Below are 24,996 nucleotides of genomic sequence, written 5' to 3' on the forward strand. Positions count from 1 at the left end.
GTAAAGAATATCCATTAAAAACCCAAACATACTACTAAGAGTATCTGTTCACAGAGGTTTCGGTTGCCATAGAGATTATGCAACATCCCAGGGAAGAAACTAGACAGGGGTTATTGAGTCCATTTTATAGATGGATAAATTGAATTATAATGAGACCAAATCATTTATCATGCCAGGATTAGGAGAAGAGAATTGAATCTCTTGAATCCTAAGGGAATATTTTGCCCACTACAGAAATGCATGTAAACATTATATGTTTTTACAGTAACACTGATGTACATGAGAGTCACCAGATGCTGCCGTATACTTGGGAGTTTGAGAGAGAATACTACCCCAGGTCTTTTGGGTCAACATGAGAGATTCATGAATTGGGGTGAGGGGGGTGGCATGAATTATCAATCAGTAAGCATTTATTAATCACCAGTGCCAAAGCACAGGGATAAGTACTGGGGATACAGATTTTAAAAACATAGAATAGTCTCTGCCTTCAAGAAGCTCACATTCCGTTGATGGGCACATATGATCTGCATGTATAGTTATATGCAAAATATATAAAAAATAAATACAAGCTAATGTTTCATGGGAAAAGGCACCAGCAGCTATATGGATGGAGAAAGGTGTCACATAGAAGGTGGCAGTTGAGCTAACTTGAGTATTTTAGGGAATGAGATTCTGAGAGGCAAAACTGAGGAGAAAGTCCATCCCTGGCATGAAAAACAATGCAAAGGCACCAAAATGGGAGATGGAATGTCATATGTTAGGAACGTCAAAAAGTTTGGGTTTGTTTGTTTGTTTGTCTTTTAAAATGGGGAAGATTTGGGCATGTTTTGGGGAAGTTGTGAAGATGCCCAGTAAATAGGAGGGGAAGGTTTGAAGATTAGAGATAGAGGGAGATGATCAAGGGTATGTGTAGAAGGTGGGCCATGAGAAGAGCCATGTCTTCCTCAGAGACTAGAGTAGAAGAAGAGAGAGGGGAGTGGGGAGATTTACGGTTCAAGCAGCCAACAAAAAGGAGTTACATCCCTTAAAAGATGAGGAAGAAAACCACAAGAGAAACAGTAGTTAGTAAAGTCAGTCTCCTCTTGTAATCAAGATTAGATTTTTCAAAGGAATACCATTTGAAACTCAAGAGATTGTACCCAATGGATAACCCAAATACTATGGTGACTTTTGAAGGAATTTTATGATTTATATTTGTGCATGTGTATCTATAAATGTATTTCCCTAACAGATTTGACATTCTAATGATATTGCTTAGGCTATTCTTAAAATGGATTTGTATCCTTCCAAATATACACCAATGGATAGCTGAAGGTAGAGGCCCAGGATCCTACAGAGAAGCAAGAGAATGCAAGTTGAAGGATTTTGGGGGGAGGGGTGTATGTTTGGGTTTTTAATCAGGGTTAAGTGACTTGCACAGGGTCACACAGCTAGTAAGTGTGTGAGCGTGATTTGAACTGAGGTCCTCCTGACTCCAGGGCTGGTGCTCTATTTACTGTGCTACTTAGCTGCCCAATGATAGTTACAGGATTCAGAGATCAAAGAAATCAACATAATGAAGCAGAAAGAGTATTAGAATCCTAGTGAGATGACCTGAATTCAAATTCCAGCTTTGCTGGTTACTGGCTGAGTGACCTTGGGTAAGTCATTATCTTCTCAGCCTCAGTTTCCTCATTTGTAAAATGGGGGTATCAGACTAGAACAGTGCTTCTTAAACTGTAGGTCTTGACCCCATATGGAGTCACGAAAAATTGGGCAACAGTAAAAGGTTTCTGATTGTACAACCAAAAATTAATCCAGAATCAAATGCGTAATGAATCTAAGGTGTTTCTGGCAGCACTTGCCCCCAGCTTTGCACAACTTCTCTGCAGCCTTGGCTCTGAACACAAAGCATGTGCCCTTAGGCCACACAACGCCAAGGAACCCAGCAGATGCTGCCAGAGCACAAAAAGGGGTTGAGTGTGGAGAAAGTTTAAGAAACCCTGGCATAGAGGGCTTCAAAGTTTCCTTCTAATTTTAAATCTGTGATCCTACTACCTAGAAATCATTAAGTTCAACCTTACTAATGAAACAATTGAGATTCAGAGAGGTCCAAGGTCATACAATAAACAACAGAGTTGAGATTTAAACCCAAGTCTTCTGATTCCAAATGTAGGCTGCTTCTCAGTACAATGTAGCTGCTTCCACCTAGACACATGTGAGAGTTGACTGTTTTCTTAATATGTTACTATTTATTTGCAATATTTTGCTTTGCTTTTTTTTATGAGAGTCTTAAAGATGTCACGTCTCAAAATCCAAGGCTGTTGGAGGAGAATCTAGGAAAACTTTGTCTCCAGCTGGCTAGAGTGGCAATGACTTACAAATAGGAGATGGATTGTAGAGTGGGAGTGGGAAGAGACCTTAGAACTCATTTGATCCAGGGGTTTTTAACCTTTTTTTGGTCATGGACTCCTTTGGCAACCTAGTGAAGCCTGTAGACCCCTTCTGAGAATAATTTTTAAAAGACAAATTCCCAGACTCTGAACTGTTTATTTTACTCTACATTCCTTACTTTACAGGTGAGAAAGCAGAAGTTTAGGGAGGTTGTGTGATGTTCTCATTTACATAGTGAGTAATTGCCAGAGGGGTCCTAGCTCCTGGTCCATTGCACTGTCCTGTATGGCTCTGGTCCCGTCCTGTAGCTGTTCATCTTTTTTAGAGCTCTTTGTTTCTGTCAGTATAGCCTGACGACATTGCTGTGCTGTGAAGGGGCTGTGAGAGTGGTCATATACAGTTGGGTGATCTGCCAGACACAGGAGGACCCCTGTGGGAACTAGCCTCAGTGATCACTGAAGTTCCTTCTATCTCTGTCAATCTTTGATTCTCTCACCCCTAATTTTAATTTGCCTTTAATGAATTCTGCTTTTAGTTCATTAAAAAAAAAACAGCAACAACCAGGTCAAAGTAAAGGTCTTCTAACTCAACTCAACCTTTTTGAATAAATTTTTAAATTAACTAAATAATATCTGATTGTTAGCTATATGAGAGGCAGCATGGTATAGTGGATAGAGTGCTGGCACCAGTGTCAGGAAGGCTAGGGTACAAGTGTTACCTCTGACCCACACTGGCTGTGTGAGCCTAGGCTCACTAACTTCCCAGCACTCCCAGGCATCTCCCTAAGACTAGAAGGTGCAGAGAAGTAGATGATCTGCTCTGGTAAGGAAATTCCTTAGGAAGAGCTCCCTCCATTGATGTCTGGGGACACACACACACACACACACATACACACATACACACACACACACACACACACACACACACACACACACGCGCGCGCGCACTCCTATATACATCACATATATGTATGTATATATGTACCTGTGTATTCACGTGCATACTGTATATCTATATGTACATGTGTATGAATGTTGGGTATACACATATGTCCCATGCATATATGTATATACATGTGTGTTTAGATATAGACATATAACACTTGATTTTAAGTTGAATTTGATTTCAGGTTGGAGATTAAAAGGCCACATAAATCAGTGGGGAAAAAATGACACATTTGGATTAAGGAAACTTGAGTCTAACACTAGCTATGTAACCATGGACAAATCACTTAACTCTCAGCCTTAGTTTTCTCATATTTAAAATGTGGATAATATTCATTTTGACTGCCTGATTCATAGAATTGTTGTGAAGAAAGCACTTTGTTAATCCTTTGAAAGCCAAAGAAATGCAAATTATTCTTATGATCCTGATCGCCCAGCACTCTGACAAGGGACAGTGGTTTGTGTACCTCCACACAAAGAATTGTCACTTGCTACATTACCATTTTAAAGCCCTGTCAAGCCTTTAAAGTCTAAAAAGAATGACTGTTTCTGCTCTTGGTGACAGTGGAAACTGACAAGGGTCCTTTCCTTGGGATTTCTTCTTTGTTCAAACTCAATGGCAGCTGGTGGCACATTGGTTAGAGAGCTGGGCCTGGAGTCCAAATGATCTGAGTTCAGACCTAGCCTTAGACACTTACTAGCTGTATGACCTCTTTGCCTCAGTTCCCTGAATTGTAGGACGGAGATAATAGTAGTATCTACTTCCCAGAGTTCTTATGGGAACCAAATGAGATAATATTTATGAAGTTCTAATAAATGTTTGTTCCCTCCTTCAGACAGTTCCTTCTTTTCATTTCCTCCCCAATACTTAGAAAAAGATTTAATTTGAAAAGAAAATCATGAATGAATGAGTGAATGAATGAAAGAAAAGAAACAAAAAATTATTAAGGGGCATGCTATTTGCCAAGCACTGGGAACCCAAAAACAGATACAAGGGTAATTCTGCTCTTGAGGATATCATACATAGTAATAGTTATAAAACTCCCTCCATAGACAGAGAAATTTCAAGGAACCTTTACCTCCAGGGGCCCTGTTTGCTACAGTCAGGAAAGTGTCTACCAGAAGTCACTTCTCTCGGACGTATGTGCTGGTTACCACTAAGGTTCCTCTGAGGGGTCTCTCCATCTCACCACCACCACCCAACTGATCTAAGTTTGTAATCACAGAAAGAACATAGGGAGGTTTAAGGGTGAGGCAGATGCATTAATAGGAAATGGATTGTGTCCTTGGATACAACACGTCATTCCCTCTTCCCCTCCCTCACCCCCCCTACCCCCCGGTGAAAGGGGTGGGCATGGAGTACTTGCTGGAAAGGCATCCACAGATATGAAGGCAACTGCCCTCACCAGTTTGACCACATTTGGCCCTAATTTGTAGTGCCAGTGTGGTGGCTTGTCAAGAAATATGCCCCAGCTGCCTTTAGATCAGTGGATTCTTAACCTGAGAAATAGGTTAACTGATTTTTTGTACCTTATGTCTATGGCTATAGCTTTAGATCTAAAATAACTATATTTCACTACAATTATTTTCCTTTGTAATCCTATGTATTTTATTTTACACATTTTTAAAAATATTGTTTTATTTTTAATTTATGGAATAAAACAAGCATTTCTTTAACATAATACAATGTAAAAGATGATTGCACATGAAACTTCAAATCTGCTATGCACAACTTGCTATTCCTTTCAAATATACAACAAAATTAACATGTCAATTTCTTTTTTTTCCTTCCTCCCATCTCCCACCCCAGCCCTAGAGATGGCCACCATTAGACACAAATAGGTCTATATATAGACACAAATGTATATGTACGTATGTATATGTATATATGTACACACAAATATATATGCTTGTCTGTATAGACACACACACATACATATGGAGAGAGAGAGAGAGAGAGAGAGAGAGAGAGAGGAGAGAGAGAGAGAGAATTTAAAAACTATTCTGCAAAAGAGTTCATAGGCTTCACCAGGCTGCCAAAGGGGTCCCTAATAAAAAAACAGTTAAGAAACCCTGGGGCTATTAGGGTAGTGAAATAGAGGGGGTCCTAATGCAAAACCACAGCACTTTTTGAGTTAGTCCAAATGTAAATGAAATGTGTTCTCCATTATGCCAATTAGAAAATCACAGCTGGTGGCAGGAGGTGGGTAGAAGTAGACCTGGTCCTCTTTTTCTTCACTTGCATAACATTGCACTCATTTTCTGGGTCTGAGTAATCTGTCTCTTTGTGCATAACCAGGTACATCAATTACTTTGATTTCCCATTTAGATGAAATGGAATTAAACATTTCAATTCAAGATGAAGGCAAAAGCCGAAGTGCATATTTTATTCTATTCTATTGGACATGACACCTTCAGGCTCCATGTATCACTGGAAAAGCAATAGTCATACATTAGCTAGAAAGACTGCTCTGTTTTTTTTTCCCCAGCCAAAAAGCATTTATTCAGCACCTTTGAGGTTGACCTTTCCAGTTAACGGTTAAAGAGGGCATCCTGCTCTCCCGCTGCAGGCATTGTCAGAGATGATGTGCTGGACTGAGTGATCCATGGCTCTGACTCAGGAGGGCATTTCCTCTTTTCTTATTTTCTGCAGCATGTGTATTATAGAAGGAGTAGGGGGTGTGTGTGGAGGAAATATGTATAAAGAAGATACATTCCCTTCTGTATCCTTGTCACCTGTTCAAGTAATTCTTGAATTTTAAGAGAATGGTGGGTGGTAATTTGATAGCCTCAGCATTTATACAATGGCAGGTCATCTTGGAATTAACTGGCAGCCAACTCTGATAATACCCGAAGGGACTATTTACCAGTATTCTGTTTGTTTGAATCCAGCGGGGAATCTGAAAGAGTTCAACCACCCTTCAAGGGATGAGATGATTTGAGATCCTTGGCTCCCATCCTTGCAAGATCAGCCTTTGGAATCATTACTACTCTTCACAAATATTTAACACACCCTTCCTGTCATTATGCTGCTGAGTCATGGGAACAAAGTTTTAAAGCCAAGTGACCTCTTGGGAATCACTTAATCCACACCATATCATTTTACCAATGAGGAAACTGAGACCCAAAGAGATTAGATGACTTGCCCAAGGTAACATAGGCAGTGTCACATTCGAACCTATGTCTTCTGATTCCAAATTCAGTGCTTCTCTGCCTTCTCTTTTCTTTCTCCTTTCTAAAATGACAGAAGTCAATGGACTTCTCTACACTGTCTTCTCAAATGACTCTTAATTTCTTAAATTTAATAAATTCCACCTCGGATTACGTGAAGGAAAACAGGAAGCAGACAGTGTTTATCTTCCTTTCTCCTCCTCCTCCTCCTCTTCCTCCTCCTCCTTTACCCTTTTTCCTGGTGTCACTTCTATGCTTCAGGTGCCCAAGGCATACTTAGTCTTTCTCTACTCTTAATAAAACTTTTGCTTGGGGTAAGGATTCCAATATCAACAATTTCTTGGTAGTCTGATTTTAAGTCAGTGTATTGTCTATCCCAGCCTCCTACTCAGGATAGCAGGCCAACCCTGCCTCCCAAGAAGAAAGGCCAACTTTGCTTCTCATTGAGAAAAAAAATAGTTTTAATGTTTAATTCTAAGCTTGAGTTCCTTAAAGTTACCATGCTGAATCCCTCTCTTAGAATGTTTGATCATTTCCAATTGCTCTGTCATCTTTTGGAGCTTACCTCAGTATTCCTTCATCATATTGCCTGGAACTGTCCCCCAAACTCTTCTGACCTATCTACCAGATCTTATTGCTACCTTGTTCTTTCCCCCACTTCCCACCGCTTTCCCCATTTTATGATTGTATCTATAATGATTTAGCATCTTTGGGTTTTTTTCTTCAGTATTTCATGGAATTATAAGATTCAGAGTTATAAGAGCGCTTCCAACCCAACTCTCTCATTTTACAAATGAGGGAACTGAGGGCAAGAGAGAGAAATTGAGGTGCCCAAGATTGCACAAATGGAAGTAGCTGGGCTAAAATTGGATTCCTTGCTCTCTAGGTCACATGCTTCCAATGCAGAATTCTTTACTCTTCACAATGCTATCTCATTGGTCTGATTTACCCAGTTTATTAGATAATGAGGCCAATCACCCTCCAACTAGTAAGATTCTGCTAAAAGCTTGTATTCCTCACTTAATGGTTTATATATTCTAGAGAATTTTGCTATACAGTAAATTTTAGTTCAAAAAGACTTTTCTCAGGAATTGTTATAAAATTAAAAGTATTTCTGATGGAGAAATTATGGTCCTGGGTATAAGAAAATTACCTTTAAGAAGAGAACATAAGAGGGGCAGCTAGGTGGCACAGGGGATAGAGCTCTGGCCTTGGAGTCAGGAGGACCTAAGTTCAAATCCATCCTCAGACACTTGACACTTATACTAGCTGTGTGCCCTGGGTAAGTCACTGAACCCCAATTCTCTTACCAAAAAAGCAAAAAAAAAAGAGGGGGGGAATGTGTATTAAAATCAAACATAAGAAAATAATGTTCTGATTAAGGTAAATAATACTCAAAATATTAATAACAACCCTTGTTCTTTTTTTATGATGCAAAAATATTAAAAGTGAAAATACATATAGTACCAGTACTTGACATTGAAGTATCTGCCTTATATATGAGTCCCCCTAATGATCTCTAAAGCTTTGGCAATTGAGTTTTTTGCCAGCTTCAAACTGTTTAGATAATTCATTTATGTCTAGAGTTATTATTTTAACTTTTTGTATATTTTTCCTACTACTCAAATATATTGCTCCCTTTCCAGACCATTTTACCTAGTAATAGTGGCACAGTTACATCATCAGGTTGAACATGATAAGAGTATGTAAAGCTAAGGACCAAAATGTCCAATTATTGCTTAACAATGGAAGCTTGCCCAACCCCTACCCCCCCCATCTCACCATCTTACTAGGGTGTGTAAATATAGAGTATACCTTCCTTGACTGTTTTGTTCCCAACCTAATAGTTTATTTATTACTGTTTTACAAATTAAGTCTCTTGGCCAATCAAAACACTCTTTGTGAAGCCTGGCAGGATGATCAGTATTGTTAGACGTTAATTAGTTGCTTGCCTTTACTAAAGCATCCTCTAGGGATATTTAAGCACTGTTCCCATCAGGAGAAGTAGGCTCACATTGACAGGTGTAAGATGGTCATGAGGACATAGATTTAGAACAGAGAGGGACCTAACTCTATAAACTGGAGAATGAATTTATTCTATCTCAGAGAAAGACTTTTTTTTTTCATTTAAGATAAAAGAACAATATTCTTTCATTGACACTGTGTGGCTACAGACCAAGGAAGAAGAGTCTTCAAAAACTTAAGTTGAGGGTCACCCAAAGGGCAATGGAGAAGTGCATGGTGGATGTCTTAGGCCACAGTGCATTACCAATCAAGAACTGCACTAGAGCAGCTGCAGAATGATGTTCCACCAGAAAAGAAAGGCTAGTCATGTGACAAGAATGAAGGGTAAAACCATCAGAGCCTGTATGCTCCATTGGTGTCCATTCAATGTCAAGAGATCCAAAGAAAGGCCCCCAGGAAGTGGGATTTGCCGCTATCCCTGAAGGATTTATAAGGGAATGGGTTCGGGAAGTTGTACAGGATGAGAAGACATGAATGGGTTGCAGTGTGCATTAATGCAGGGAGTACCTTCATCGATGAGATCGAAGAACCTTTTAAGAATCAAAAAGGAGACCTGAGAATGTTTGAAGGTGGAAAGGAAAGATTCCATAGATTGAGAAAAAGAGAGTAAGAGAGGTGAAACAAAGCTATCGTCCATTAGAGGTAGGGGTGGGGTTGGAAGAAGCCTTAGCGATGATCATTTAAGAGCCTCTAAGATTCCTAAGTAACTTGCCAGACAACACGAAAGAATACTTATTGACATGGTCATAGAAGCTGGTGTGTTGCACCATGTTGCCTTCAGGTGAGAGGGCAACTGATCAAGAGCACAGGTGGGAACTTTTGCTTCCCGAAGAAGGTGGCTACTTCTCTTTGATGCAGGGCAAGGATGGGAGAGAGTCAAGGGAAGATGAAAAGGTCTTGAGATGGAGGGAGACCAAAAGCTCAGCTGGCCTTGATCTCAGTAAAGCAGGAAACTGGGTCATCTGTTGCAAGTTCAGCAGCCAGAGCTGTGGTTGGAGACTTGAGAAAAGCAAAAAAAGACTTGGAAGTATTCCTGTGGGGAATGTGATAGGGAACCAATAAACAGTGAATAAAAGGATTATCAAGCAGCTTTGGGGCCAGGAATCACGATGAATTTGTGGAAGGTTTCTTTAGCTGGGTCACCAAACAAAACCCAAACATGGAACCATTTACTTTTCTGTTAAGCCACAATATTAATTTTTGTGGAGTGATACCTTAGCAACCTATTGAACAGAAAACAAATGAATACTAAGTGATTTTGGAATGTGACCAACATAGCAGACATAGCTCAATCAGGACAATGAAATGAAAAATTATGTGATTCAAGGTCTCGAAAATCAGTTAATGGCAGGTACCATAGAATAAGGCGTGTCCTGTGGTAGGGTGTCTGTCCATCCCTGGCCAAAAAAAACCCCAAAACTACTATTCCATCAAGTGATACAATCAAAATGGTGCTTAGGAGTCTTAATTTCTGCTTTTAAGACAGAGGGAAATCCAAATTTAAGATTACATTTGGATTTAATGGACAACACCTCTCTGTGATCAGAAAATAAGGAAATGTCTAGGGCTCATAGGATTTAGAGGTAGAAGACACCTTAAAGGTCAGAGAGTAGAGGGAACAGCTGTGAGTAGAAGTTGAAGAAAGGTAGATTGTGGGGTGAGGGTAGGGGCAAAATGGCACGTTCTGGTTTTGTTGTAAGGAAAATTAAACATACTCATCGACCAGGGCATCAACTCCAGGCCACGCTGCCTCTTTCAGGACAGTTCCTCTCCTCCCATGAGACATTATTCAAAGAAAGGGGAGACTCCATCTTGTATTGGTATTTTTAAGTCTGTAGATAGGGTACTGGGTGTCCTGTCCACTTTAGTTTTGTTTTGTGGTTCCAGGACAAGTTCTTAAACAGTGAGTGAATATAAGGACAAGGCTATGAGGAAACTCCCCTCATTTAATGATGTTTTAGGTTTAGTTGATTGGAGAACTTGTCTTTTAAGTTTTACTGGCATGTACAAGATGAGGAGGAAAATCTGACAGACCCAAATGTTGCTTATTTCCTAGGCCCTGTCTGGAAAGGAGAAGGGTGTGTGAGATTAACTGATACAGAGCTCTTACTGCTGGGAGGCCTTGGCCTATTTAAAGGCTTCCACTCTGCCCTTTACAGGAAAGGAAACAGAAAAGCCCATTCAGGAGTGTGGGCGTGGGTGTGATTAATCTGACTCAGAGGCTGCTCTGCTGGCCCTTTCCTTAGGATTTGTATTGTTTTCAGGAGTGGTTTAGGGGACGGGAAGGGGGAGAGAACACTTCCTCTGGCCTGTAGAAAGAATTATTCCTGAACTCCTAGCCTGTCTGGACACCAATACCTCCCCCCCCCCACACTCCCTAACACAAACTCACTTTTTCAAGATCTTGGGTAGCTTTAAAAATCAGGATTCAGAATCACCTTGGCTAGTCTCTGACCTCTCTCAGGCATGCTTACAAAATACATAATTTGGGGGCTAGAACCCTAGTCTTAGAGTTCAGTTTAAATTCTGCCCCTGCATGAGCCTAGGCAAGTCACATAAACTCTATGTCTCCTCTTCTGTAAAATAAAGATGTGTCTGACTTCATGACCTCTAATATCCCTTTTAGCTCTGAAGTTATGATCCTATACCTAAGGAGTATTCACATACCCAGTGCCTAGCACTGTGCTTGGAACACAGGAGACATTTCATAAATACCTCTTCATTGATTCAATCATTAATCTCAGAGGAGAAAGCTACAGGTGTGAGACAACATGAGATCGCTCTTTTGATTGCCCTGTTTGGTGGAGAGAATGTCCTAAGGCATTCTGGGAGTGTTTCTTGAGTCTTGTTTTCTGTCCTACCTGTATGCCTAACCAAATCTGCAGGGTATACAGGCAATACAGGGAATTGTTATACATGTGGTTGGTTAGGCGTCAGAGATTTCAAAAAAGAAAAATGTCATCATTGTCATCATCCTCATCCTCATACTCAATCATTATTTTGCTTAGTGTAGTGGATAGAGAGCCAGTTTGAAAGCTACAGATATCTAGATTCTACTCTTCACTTTGATACATTACTATCTGTTTGATTTTGGGTTTAATTTAAACTTGCAGGACTGTAGACAACTGTCTAGACTGTAAGCTACTGAGAAGGTGTAGACCTGCATGGGTAGATGGTGGTTCCTCACCTAAGGAGTTCCCTTTACTGATGAAATTACAAGTTCAATCCCTGTTCTTTAATTCTGTAAGACATATTTGCGGATTTACTTGTACCTGTAACATTGGATGTGGGATCGTAGATTTAGCTCTAAAAGGGACCTGGAAGGATCATCTAGTCCAATCCCCCTATTTCATAGATGAAGAAATTTAGGCCCAACGTCACACAGCTAGCAAATGGAAGATCCCGAATTTGAACCCAAGTCCTCTTTTCAAATGGATGAATGAATAATAAAGCAGTTATTAAGCCCTTTCTGCATGCTGATGCTCTTTCTATTGCTTCTCTTGGCTTACTGTGCTAGGAAGGGACACGATGCAGTTGGGTTTTTGTTCTCCGACATACTAAGGAATTCCTGGTGCTCTTCTCGCAGGAACCCCTCATGTTTCTGGTGGGAAGACTTCATTAAGCTCCCAGGAGTCCAGTGCACTCTTCAATCAGCCACCACCTGCTGGCTCAACAGCGATCCAAATGAGCCTGTATGACATGAGGCGAAATGTATCTGAACTCCGGCTCCAGCTCCGTCAGATGAGGGACCTCCAGGTATGAGTTCTACATTGACTGATGCACCATTGATGCACCATGCTTCATGTTGTTGTCTGTCTTTCGTTTTCAAAGAGGGCCAGCGGTGTCACGGGTGATGTTTGATTCGCGTGAATTGGACTTAAGTGAGGCAGAGTTACATAAAGTCATCAGCCCTACTCTCTCTTCTTGAGTCATCTAGTTAGTTATTGAAGCCTTTCTCTTCCTAACATGTCATCTCTCCTTCGTCCCTATACACCCTGTTTTTTTTTTCCTCTTACATCTTTCTCATATGGGAAAGACAAAAGACACAAGCTTAACTAATGAAGGAAATTTTACTTTTAAGTTTGACTGGATTGCATGAGATGAGGAGGAAAATCTCACCAGCCAGCCTTAAAATGGGACTATATGGGAAGGGTTAAGGCATAGCTCTAGGCAGAAGGATATGTAAAGTTAACTGATCTAGCTCCGCCTGTACACAAGGGAGGCTTTGGACAGTGCTGAAGCCTGAAGGAAAGGCCAACAGGCCAAGAAACTTCTGTCCTGTGATTGTCAGTTTGTCCCAGCTGTTCAGAGGGCTGTTTAGGGGTCAGTGTTGGCCCCTGTAAGAAAGGATGAATGTGCAAAATACAGAGGAACATGGGAGTCCTGACTGATGCCAAGTGAAGTGAGCAGAGCAGAATCAGTGGTATGAGCAGTGTCCTCAAATGACACAGACCCCTTAAATATGCCAAGGCTGGTGAGTTGGGATCAAAGGAAGCTATTGCAATAGTCCAAGCAGGTGGTGACAAGAGTTTGAGCTAAAGTTGTTCCTTTGTTAGATAGAAAGGCAGCATATCCCTTTTTCCATTCCACTGATAACGGATCTCTCAGCAACAACAGTTAATTACACCTCTCTTGGCCAGCAATTCTCATATTTAATCCTTCAGAATTATGTACTCTCAAAGCCTTGCTAGATAGAATGGATATTCTTCATTTTAAATATAGAGAGGTTATACATTTCTAATTACTCTACATTGGGGGATATTAAAAACCTTAATATTACAAATCAGTCAAAATAAAGAGACAGTCACTCTTAGTCAAGACGTGCTTGGTGTTTGGCTGAGAACTATATAGATATGGCATTAGATAGACTGAACACTCAGAGGTCCTGCCCTGTCCCTGTTCCTGCCCCAGAGGAACTCATAAGAATTTTGTTGTTGTCCAGTCGTGTCTGACTCTTTGTGATCCTCCTCTACTGTCTCTTGAAGTTTGTCCAAATTCACATTCATTGCTTCCATGACACTATCTAGCATCTCCTCCTCTGTCATCCCCTTTTCCTTTTGCCTTCAATTTTTCCCAACATCAAGGTCTTTTCCAATGAGTCCCATCATCTCATTATGTGGCCAAAGTATTTAAGCTTCAGCTTAAGTATTTGACCTTCCAGTGAACAGTCTGGATTAATTTCTTTAAGTATTAACTTTCTTTAAGTATTAATCTCCTTGCTGTCCTAGACCCTCTCAAAAGTCTTCTCCAGCAACACAATTTGAAAGTGTCATTTCTGTGACTCAGTTTTCCTTATAGTGCAGCTTTCACTGCCATACATTGCAGCTGAAGAGGCCATAGCTTTGGTGATATGGACCCTTGTTGGCAAGGTGATGTCTCTGCTTTTTAGTATAGCACCCGAAGGTTTGCAGAAGGCTTTAGGGGTGGTATCTTATGTGATTCTCACAACAACCCTGTGAGGTAGGTGCTATTATGACACTCTTGAGGAAGCCAAGGCCCACAGTGGTGAAGTGACTTGTCTAGGATGGAGGCAGAATTTGAATTCTGGTGTTCCTGACTTCAGTTCCAATGTTCTATCTAGGATACCACCAATTAGGTCAAATCACATTTTTCTCTAGAGATTCAGTTCCCTCACTTGTAAATTCAGGAGGCTGACCCAATTTCAAAGGTCACTTCTGGTTCTTAATCTGTAATCTTATGAAGAATAGTCCTCTGTGGCATACAAGATCTTTCCATGTTCATGAGCCTTTCTAATTGATAAAGTCTATATCTTAAGGCAGTGTCTGAGTGGAAAAAGCAGGCCTCTAGACTCTTGAGTAATTGGGTTCAAATCTCACCTGTGATGGTTACTACCTTTTAACTTAGAGCAAGTTACTTAATCCCCCGGGCCTCAGTTTCCCTCACTTGTAAAATGAAAGGACTGGACTAGAATACCTCCGAGTTCCCTGCCAGTTCAAAGTCTGGGAAGGTATTTTTCTAATTTCATTAACCCGAAAGGCTCCTTGCTTTGCTGTTTCAAGCTTACTCCTGGAGTGAGCTGGCTGCATCAGCCCTGTATTTTTCTCCTACAGCTTAACTGTAGGCGAGGGGAAATATTTCCTTTTGTCCTCTAAGCCAGATGAGCCAGAGCAGGGTAGGTGGGTTAGACAGAAAGTGAGAAGTAGCATCATCCTTCACTTCCTATGACCCTCCTGTGGATTAGAGAGTCTTGTCTGACTGATGAAAAGCAGCGCTTCAGAGTGAACAAGATTATTTAATCCCTGGCATTACGTTTATTTTGAAAAGCTGCAGCCGTCTTGAAGAAACAAGCTGTGAATAGTTCCAGCCTGAAAGACTGTGGTCTCTTCCTGAAAAGAAAAGGCTGATTGGGCTGTGGGGACCTAGGGAGGTGTCCCCAGTGTTTTCCTTCTCCTACCCTTGGTCAGTCAATAAGCTTTGACCTGTGTCAGGCGCTGGCAATATAAAGACAGAAATGAAACCTTTCCTGCCTACCGAGGACTTACAGTGAGGAAAAAACACCGATACATATATAGTTATTTACATAATATCAGATCAGGGATTTTATTGGTATACAAAAGTCCCGTTACCGATGGAGGTTGGCACCTTCTATGTGATGTACAATCTTAGCTGCCCAGAGTTCTGAGAAGGTGAATGAATGACCTGACGTGGCCAGTATGTGTCATTAGAACCTAGGTCTTTGTGGCTTTGAGGCCACATCTCCATCAATCAAACCATGCTGCCTTTTGTGTGATATATACACACACGTATACAATTTTTATATGTGTTTGTATATGTGTGTGTGTGTATATACACACACGTACATATATGCATATACATATGAGCATATTTATATGTGTGCCTATATACATGTGTACATACGTTTGTGTGTGTTGCATATGAGTGTGTATACATATACTACATGCAATATATGCTAAATACATATACACATGTGTAGATATACTTATGTGCATGCACCCACTCTACAAAATCATTTTGATGGGGAGGCATTAACAGCTAAGGGGATTAGGAAAAGCTTTGTATAGGTAGTGGTGGACTGTCAGCAGCATCTGCAGGTCTCAGTGACAGCTCTTGCTCAAACAGATGAGAGCTGAGAGGGCTTTAGCCTTACAGGAAATCCATTTCAGTGACAAGGCCTTGAGTCTTTTGGGGTAGCGCTCTTTTTAATTGCTTTTGCATAAAAGAACCTGCCTCTTCCTCCTCAGCTGCCTGTTTAAGTGGCTTGCCCAATCTTTTGTGAGCTGCCTTGGCTTCATCTTTCTTCTGTATGTGCGTCTATGTGTACGTGTTGTCTCATCCATTGGAATGTGAACTCCATCAAGGCAAGAGTTTGTACTCTTGTATCTCTAGCTCTTATCCCAGTACCTACCACATCACAGGTGCATGCTATATATTTGTTTGCTGCTGATTGATTTAATCGAAACAGAGCGCCTAAAGATTGAGTTGGATAGCAAGGCACCCATCTTAACTATACAACTTATTTTATTGGTCTTGAGTAATAACAAAAAACAAATCACATTTATTTAATGCTTGGTGTGCATTATCTCCTTTAATGAGCCATGATACGTCATCTAAAACAAAAGCCTCCTGCTTTTTCAGCATCCTTGGCCACTCTGACTCTGGAAAAAAAACAGTCTTCCAAGCCCCCAAAACGACTGCCATAGATTGGGACACTTCTGAAGTTGGTAGCACAAGTACACAGAGTGTACCCACTTTGCAGATGAGAAAACTGAGACCCAAAGACCATAGGGAAGCCAGCCTGCAAAACTGTCTGCTGACTCCATTGCCAGTACCATTTCCACTCTCCAAAACTTCCTTCTCTTCTTCTTAGCTTTTACTTGGTCCCCAGATTTGATAACTAATTAGCAAAATATGTAATTACATCCAGGAGTTTACTTGGGCAACAGCTTTGAAGATCATATTTGTTTCTGGGCCAGGCAGGGGGAAAATAGACATTTTGTTTCTGAGGCCTTGTAACCTCTGCATTCTATGCCCTGCTTCCTGGTGTCTGGACTTATAATCTGTTTAATTGACTTCTCTCTGGGATTTCTGTCCTTTCCTTTTGTGCAGCCTATTTAAGACAAAAATAGTCGAAAATAATTAAGCTACCTCAGCACCAATTCTCCTTCAGTAAGTATATAATATGCCAGGAAATGAGAGCCACCCCAAAGCTAGTGGAAATTCAATGATGTGGCTGTCATTAGTGGTATATGGGGACTCACTAAAATAGCCTTGAAAGTACAAAATGGAATTAGAAATGCAAATACACTCTGAACTATGTTATAAAATGGCGAAACTGCTTGAAATCCTCTGTGCTTGGCAACGGACTACAGTAATTAGATAATTAAATCATAGGAAAATCCCAGGCTTGCAGAGCATATCCTATTTGTAGATGAGCATTTCGTTTCCAGAATTGGTGGACTATTCTCAACAATAGAAACTTGATGCAGATGTTGGAGAGGGGAGATGAGAGGATGGAATGGGTGGGCAGAGGAGGGCAAGGAAAGAGAGGGAAGGAGAGAGGAGGGAAGGGGACCCAGGACCTGGACAGGCCAGGAAAGAGGAAGCCTGGAGGGGGAGGCCATCAGAACCTGGTTCCAGTGATTCCTGGTTGCTACTGAGGCTGAAAAGTTCACTCTTAGGGCTGCATGTTCGTACTCCAGGTAAAAACCATTCCTCACTGATCCTACCTCCACTAAAAGGAGGAACATTAGCAAAGAAGGCATTTTTCTTGGGACAAAGAGAATTGGTTCAAGACCTGCACTCCGTCCTCCTCTTGTTAAAACAATAAGACAACATTTATAACAGTTGTGTTCACTATGTAACTATAATGTATACTAGACAATAAAAAATTTATGGAGGGGCAGCTAGGTGGGGCAATGGATAGAGCACCAGCCCTGGAGTCAGGAGGACCTGAGTTCAAATCCAGCCTCAGGCACATAACACTCACTAGCTGTGTGACCCTGGGCAAGTCACTTAACCCCATTGCCTAGCAAAAAAAAAAATTATGGAATATAGGATCCCTACCTTCAAAAAACTTAGATGCTAGTGATTATCTCTCCAATTAACTGGTACCAATGTGGAGGTAACAGGTGCTAGATATTTTTTTTCAGCAATAGTCTATCTTGAGCATTCAGTCTTAGGCATGGAATCCACATAATAGATAGAACACTGGCCATAAAATGGCGACCATTTATCTAGGCCTTTGTGGTTTGCAAATCACTTTATAGGTGATTTCATTTGTTCCTCACAAAAGCCCTGAGAGGTAGGTGTTAATATTTGCTCATTTTATTTGTGTTCTCTGTGTGTGTGTGCGTGTGTGTATGTGTGTGTGTGTGTTGTGTGTGTGTGTGTGTGTGTGTGTGTGTGTGCGTGTGCTATTTTTATCCTCATTTTAGAGATGAAACTGAGGCAAAAGGGTTTTTGCAATTTATCGGGGTCATTTAGCTAATGACTACCTGAAGCAGGAATTGAACTAGGTCTTCCTGTCCCCAAGTCTCTCTATCTATTCCACCTCCTAGCTGCCTCTATATGGTATGATTAAGTATCAGATGTTCAGTAACAAATCATTAATTTCCATGATTAATTTATTTTATTTTATTTATTTTATTTGTATTTATTTATTTATTTTTATTTTATATTTTTATTTATTTTATTCTGAACTTATAAAATAAGCATTCCCATAACATAGTAGAATAGGAAAAAAGATGATCACAGATGAAACTGCAAATCTATTACGTATGACTTGCTATTCCTTTTTGTTTGTTTGTTTGTCTTGAGAGGAAATTTGAGTTAAGTGACTTGCCCAGGGTCACACAGCTAATAAGTGTCAAGTGTCTGAGGCTGGATTTGCGCTCAGGTCCTCCTGACTCCAGGGCCGTGCTCTTTCCCTTGCGCACCCCAGCTGGCCTTTGCTATTACTTTTAAATACATAATAAGGTTGTCATATAATTTTCTTCTTTTATTTTCCTTTTTTTCCTACTCCTTCCCCTGTCCCTCTGCCATCCTAGAGATGGCTACCATTAGACACAGATGTGTATTTTTATGTAATGAATTTCTATCAGAATGAGGCATTGTTTTATAATCAATAGAACTCATGGCCTCAGAGCCAGAAGACTGGGTTCAAATATCACTTCTGACACGGGTTGTGTGACCGTGACCCTGGGCAAATCACTTGACTTGTCAGTGTTGTAGACAGCTCTAAGGCAGGGGTCCTTAACTGAGGGCCCTGAACTTTTAAAAAATTATTATTATTTTAACACTTGTCTTTCAATATAATGAGTTTCCTTTATATTTCTATGTATTTTATTTTATGCATTATTCTGAGAGGAGGTCCATAGACTTTACCAGATTACCACAGTATCCAGGATACAAAAAAAGGTTAAGAACCTTTTCTCCAAGACTATAGTTTTCACTGGCAGAGGGAGTTTCCTCATCCAGGAATCGCTCTGTATTAATGAAATCTCCAGTCCAGTTCTAATCCCTAAGGAAAAGTTCTTCCCACTCCCTCACCTCACCCCCACCTTTAGGTCAAATACTGTAAACTATAACTAGGGCATCTTGTCTGAATTTACTCCTGGGTGGGGATGGACAAAGAGCTGGGCAAGAGAAGAGGTTGTCTTGTAGGTGGCAGTCAACACGAGGAAGTCCTTTGCAATTTTTGTCCCTTTTTCATAGCTGCTCCCTAGGTGCTAAACTCTCTTATTTCTGCCTTGCTTGAAAGACTGCAAGTTTTATCAGCATCTTCTAAATTTAGTTCCCTGGGACAAAGATTAGGCTGCCTTACCTTAGTTACAGCTCTGCTTTCTATTATAGAAGAGGAAATGTGAGGGCTAGAAAGAGGAAATAATTTGCCCAAGGTCACTCAGGTTGGAAGTGACCGAGGTCCTCTGATACCAAGCACAGTGCTCTTCAAATATGCCATGCTTCCTCTCTGCCTCAGCTACTTTCTCCCCTCTTACTTCTGTAAAGTAATAGAACCAGGCTGATAGGAGACATGTCCTTTCTCCAAAATGCCAGATAGAGATGGCTCTTCCTAGGGCATTTTCAGAGACTGAGAAACAGCTACTCATCTTCATTTAGCCCCTGGGCTGAGGGGGGAGAGAAGCATTCCAAAGAGAGGAGACTATGGGCCATTTCTGGAAAACCAAAAAAGATAGGGCCCAGGAGAGGTACAGCCTGCCCCCTGAGCCCACTACCCACAGTACTCCGTCTCCTGATAAAAAGGGAGATGATTCTGCACGTATTGTTGCATTTATCGAGACTTTGCAGAAACTCACTGCTCAGAGAGGGAGAAGGACACAAGATTTCAGAGTGAGAAAGAAACACAGGCCCAAAGCAGAGTCCTTGAGTTTAGAATAATATCAACCTGGGTTTGCCAAGTCACCTTAGAGGGCTTTTTAGGGGATAGTGCCTTGGGGCAACGAGCCTGAGTTTCAGTCTGTCTACTCTCACCCCCTGGTGGTAGAATCGAAGATGTGAGCCCTACAAAGTTAGCCAGCAAACATACCACTGTCTACACTGCCCAGGGTTTCCATTTGAAAGTCTCCTGTTTAAACTTGGCCATCTATGAAGCCACATGTGGCCCTAGAATGACTGAAGGGAAGGGGTCATGAACTGAATCAGGTACCTGCATCCATGGGACAGGCTTTTCTTGGAGCTAACATGTGCCTCCCTGGGGAAGCAAAGGACTGTCTGCTTCTCTTATGACATGCCTGTTCATCTCTTGGCCACAGGCTTATAAATGAGGAAAGGGTAGAAATAAGATGAAGGAATTTTGGAGAGAAGGTAAATGAGTCATTTTTCATATTCCAGCAGAGGGAGGTATTGGAAAAACTTCATCATTTTAGAGCTGGATCTTTGAGGTCATCTACTCCAGCCTTCCTTCCCCACCCCCATTTTGAGCTGCCAGGCCTTTGTATTAGCCTTCCTGCATGCCTGGAATGCAGGCTCTCCTCACCTGCATCTTTTGGAAGTATTATCTCCCTTCAAAGTTCTGCCAAGGGGACACCTCCTCCAGGAAATCTTTACTGATATTCAACTCATTGTAAGTGTTCTCTCCTTCAAGTTGTAAGGATGTTCAACTGCTTATGATATAGTCTATCCCCACCCCCATTGCAGTAGCATTTGAGCTGGAAGAAACCTTAAAAGTCCAATCCTCTCATTGTGCAGGTAAGGAAACGAGATTTAGAGATTTTAAGTGATGCCCAAGTAGCAGTCTGGATTGGAACTCAGGTTCTCTTCTTTCAAATCCAGCCTGCCCTTCAGGGCCAGGGATGTTTTCATCTTGTCTTTAGATACCCAAGGCTCAACAGTGCCTTGCCCCATAATAGATGCTTAATAAATCTTTGTAAAATTTAGTTGAGTTGCCTAAGGTTTCCCAAAACCACTCCTTTTAATCTCAGGAAGGTTAGATAATCTAGGTTTATCGATTTAGAGCTGGAAAGGATCTTAGAGGAGATTAGGTTACAGACAGCTCTGTGAATTCAGCGAATAGTATGCAGTCCTTACAGTCAGAAAGATCTGAGTTCAAATGCTGCCGTGAACACTTGTTAGCTATGTGACTCTGAGCAAGTCACTTGTGCCTCAGTTGGCTAATCTGTAAAATGGGCGTGATAATGATAGCACCTACCTCACAGGGTTGTTGGCAGGATCTCATGAGTTAATATATGGAAAGCCCCTGAAAACATTCCAGTGATACATAAACGTTACTATTGAGTGGCTTGCCCAAGGTCCAAAAGGGAGTCAATGTCAGAAATGGCATGTGATCCCAGCTTCTCTGAATCTAACCACCCCATACTGCCTTACAGCACTTTGTGAGAGCACCTTAAAGTTTTTCCATTTCTTCAAAGCCAAACCCCCTTCTCTTGCTTATAAAGTTGGGGGACTAATGAAAATGGCTTTTCTTTTATCTAGCAGAAATAATGAATAGAGCTTATGGGGTCGAATTATTAAATCCCTGGACTGATTAAAGCACTACCCTCCAGCACAGGAGGGTACTGAGCAAAATCCCAGGAATTGAAAGGAGAGAGGCCTTCACATAGTTGACCCCAGCCCTGTTCCCCACCATTCACACTCTCTTGTATTCTTCCTAACATGGTCATGGGGGGTGGGGTATGCCAAAGTAAAATCATAGGATGTTGGAGCTAGAAGAAATCTTAGACATCATCTAATCTAAACCTTTTATTTTACAGATTAGAAAATGTAGGCCCAGAGAGAAATGACTTCTCCAAATTCTCATGTAATTAGTCATTATGAAGCCGGCACTGGTACCCAAGTACTGTACCCAGGTCCATTGTCTTCACCATGTTGCCCCACATCAACAGGCCATCAGCCTGGGTTTCCAGGCTCAGACCCAGGAGAGAGAAGGCCCACCCTGGTAGGCTGTGCCCCCATCTATTAGTAATCATTCAGTTATACCTTGACAAAAATCCCATCAGAGGTGTAGGCGGTCTTGGAGAGATCTGAAATTTGGATTTTAGATCCAGAGACGAGTCAGAACAAATGTTGTAATGCCTCAGAAATAGACATACATAGATCATTTGAGTCAGTTTCAAGAATCTCCTAAAAGAAAAATAAAAGCAGCTTCAACAATTAAAAAAAAACCCTAATAGGATTAGAAATGCATATAATCTGATTTACATAAAGACTGTAAAATAAAGCTCAGTGTGGAGACCTCTTTTCCTTTTGTATATGTATTCTTGGTGTCCTTACATAGAGTAGATTATGTGACCCTGGGCAAGTCATTTAACTAACCTCTCCCTCAGTTTCCTACAGGGTTGTTGTAATCTAAGTCCTGACTTTAGCGCTACTTGATACATCAAACCAATCAATAAACATGTATTAAGTACTTGTGTGCCAGGCACTGTGCCAAGCCCTGGGATACAAAAAAATGGCAAAAGCCAGTCACTGCCCTCAAAGAGCTTACAATCTGATGGGGGAGACAACTTGCAAACAAATAGATACAAAGCAAGCTATGTACAGGATAAATAGGAGATAATTAACAGAGGGAAGGCATTGGAATTAAGAGGGGTTGGGAAAAGCTTCCCAGGAACTGGGATTTTCATTGGGGCTTAACAGAAGTCAGGGAAATCTGTAGAGTGGAGGTGGGAGAGCATTCTGGGCAGCCAGAGAAAATGCCCGGAGCCAAGAGATGGAGTGTCTTGTTTGTGGAACAACCAGGCCAGGGTGAATAGAGCAAGCACTGTGGAAAGAGAACAGGAAATCAGTCTGGAAAGGGAGAAAAACAAGACCTGTGAGACAGAAGGTCCTTCTAGTCCAGTCCAGTCTAGTCCGTTCTGGTTTCTCAAAAAGGAACTGTAATAATGCCTAGAAGAACAGGGCTACATTCCAACAAGATCCAGCTTGAAAGCATGTTGAAATGAATTAACTTTAAGGTTATCACTAGGAAATGAAGGCTTTTACCTCTTTAATTCATATGCTCCTCAGAGGCTTCTTACTAAGAAGTATGATACTACAACAACAATTTCCAGACAGTATACACACAAAGCCTCTCCTAGCACTCAGCACTAACCAGACTATTGCCTCATTTATCTTGGTCCTATATGTGCTTCCACAGTATTTGGCCATGTAATACTAACCAGTCCCATTTCCAGGATAGAAAACAGAAATCCCCATTCACCTCCTCTAAGGCATTCTGTGATATAGAGGCAGATGAGTGGCCCGGTGGATAGAGCATGGGTCTTTCTTCTAAGAAAGACCTGAGTTTGAATCCTGCCTTAGACACTAACTACCTGTGTTGTCTGTGTGACTTGGGAAAGTTGACTCTTCCTCAGTTTCCTTATCTGTAAAATGGGGATTAGCATTTATTTCTTATGATTATTTTGAGGATCAAATGAGATATTTGTAAAGTGCCTGGCAGATAGATTTTTACATATATACATATATAATATAATATAATATAATATATATGGATAAATACACACGTGTTTCTAGAAATTATTTAAATGCTAGCTATTTTTGGCTATTGCCAATCTTTTTTAGGCTCATAGGGTCATATCATGTCAGAATTGGAAGGGACCTTGGAAACTGCCTAATTCAATATGGATGAGGAAACTGAGTCCTAGGGATATTAAATGACTTTTCAAAGGTTATACAGGCACTAGTGTCAGAGGCAAGATCTGAACCCAGTCCTCAGAGCCAGTCTTCTTTCCACTGCTCCTTTCTTCTGTGGAAGGATTAAATTATACAGCTAGATAAACTTCAGGTCCTACACTGAAATGTCCCATACAGTCAGCAGGGTACAGTTCAAAGGGCCACGGGATTAGGGGTCAGGGGAGCAGATTTCAAACGCCACCTCTACCACTCGCTGCTCCCTGTGTGAGGTTGGGCAAGTCACTTAACCCTTCTGGGCTTCAGGTTCCTTTTCTGTGAAATAAGATTGTTGGCCCAGATGACCTCTAAGGTCCTGCCTAGCTCTAAATCCATGCCTAGAGAGTTCCTGACATACCACAAGTGGATATTGGGTACCTTCTGCTGCTTCTGTCCTGCCACTAAGCTTATCCATCACCATCAACAACGGGAGACATGTAAGGACAGGAAATGCTGTGTAGGTATCTAATCTGAATTCTAAAACCAAATACAAATGATATCTGGATTATCCACCATTAGGTTTTTTCCAGGCATCCATTTGCACCCTGGACCACTGACAAATCTGTCTTTATCACTAGCTCTGAGATGAAATATGGCAGCTGAGAAATGGAATAGCGAATAGTAGTTATACCGGAGAGCAAGCAAGACAATAATAGTTAATTGAAATTTCAGGGAAACGTTAGATAGGTAGACTGTAATGATTATGTTGGAGTCAGAGTAAATGAATTGACTTGATGGATGAACTGTCAAAAATCATAAGGCACATGGCAAACACAAAGTGCGGACACATCTACAAAGCAGAGAATTCTATGCAAGTGGCCAAGTATGTCCGAAATGCATGTCCCGGGAATGGAATGTTGTCAGTTTCAAGCTTACTGGGTAATGGCTCAGTGCAGGGTTTCTGTCTAGAGTCTACTAACCAGTGGGCTAGCCAGTATTGCTGTTATCAAAAGCCTTGCATGTACCAGTCATTGTACTAAGTTCTGGGAATACAAAGGCAAAAAGTGAAACAATCTCTTCCCTTGAGAAGCTGACATTCTATCAGAGAAACAACATGCGTGTGTGCGCACATGCACACACGCACACACACAGCATATACAAGGTAATTTGGGGGGTGAGGCATCAACAACTGGGGTTCAGACTTGTGCCTGTGCAAAAAAGCATGTAAAAAGGAGACGGAATCTTGTTTGAGGAGTAGCAGCAGAGAGGACACTTTGGCCAAATTGTAGAGGGTGTCAAGAGTTCTGTGTGACAGGAACAGCAAAGTAGGCTGGAGCCTCATAGAAAAAGCTCAAAACGCCAAACAGGGGAGGTTGTATTCAATCCTAAAGGCAATGGGGAGCAGCTGAAGATT

At 41.2% G+C, this 24,996-nt stretch overlaps 1 protein-coding gene across 8 annotated transcripts in view; it reads left to right on the forward strand.

Moving 5' to 3' along the window:
- KIAA1217 (KIAA1217 ortholog) overlaps positions 1–24,996 on the forward strand; it is a 393,972-nt gene that overhangs the window by 334,482 nt on the left and 34,494 nt on the right. For all 8 annotated transcript variants that reach the window (XM_078151949.1, XM_020978279.2, XM_020978274.2 and 5 more), the window contains one exon: positions 12,100–12,269. In XM_078151949.1, coding sequence (XP_078008075.1) covers positions 12,100–12,269 — 170 coding nt within the window. The remainder of the gene's footprint in view (positions 1–12,099; positions 12,270–24,996) is intronic.

Source organism: Phascolarctos cinereus, unplaced genomic scaffold, assembly GCF_003287225.1.
Source record: "Phascolarctos cinereus isolate Bilbo 61053 unplaced genomic scaffold, phaCin_HiC Scaffold_1;HRSCAF=81, whole genome shotgun sequence".
NCBI lineage: Eukaryota > Metazoa > Chordata > Mammalia > Diprotodontia > Phascolarctidae > Phascolarctos > Phascolarctos cinereus.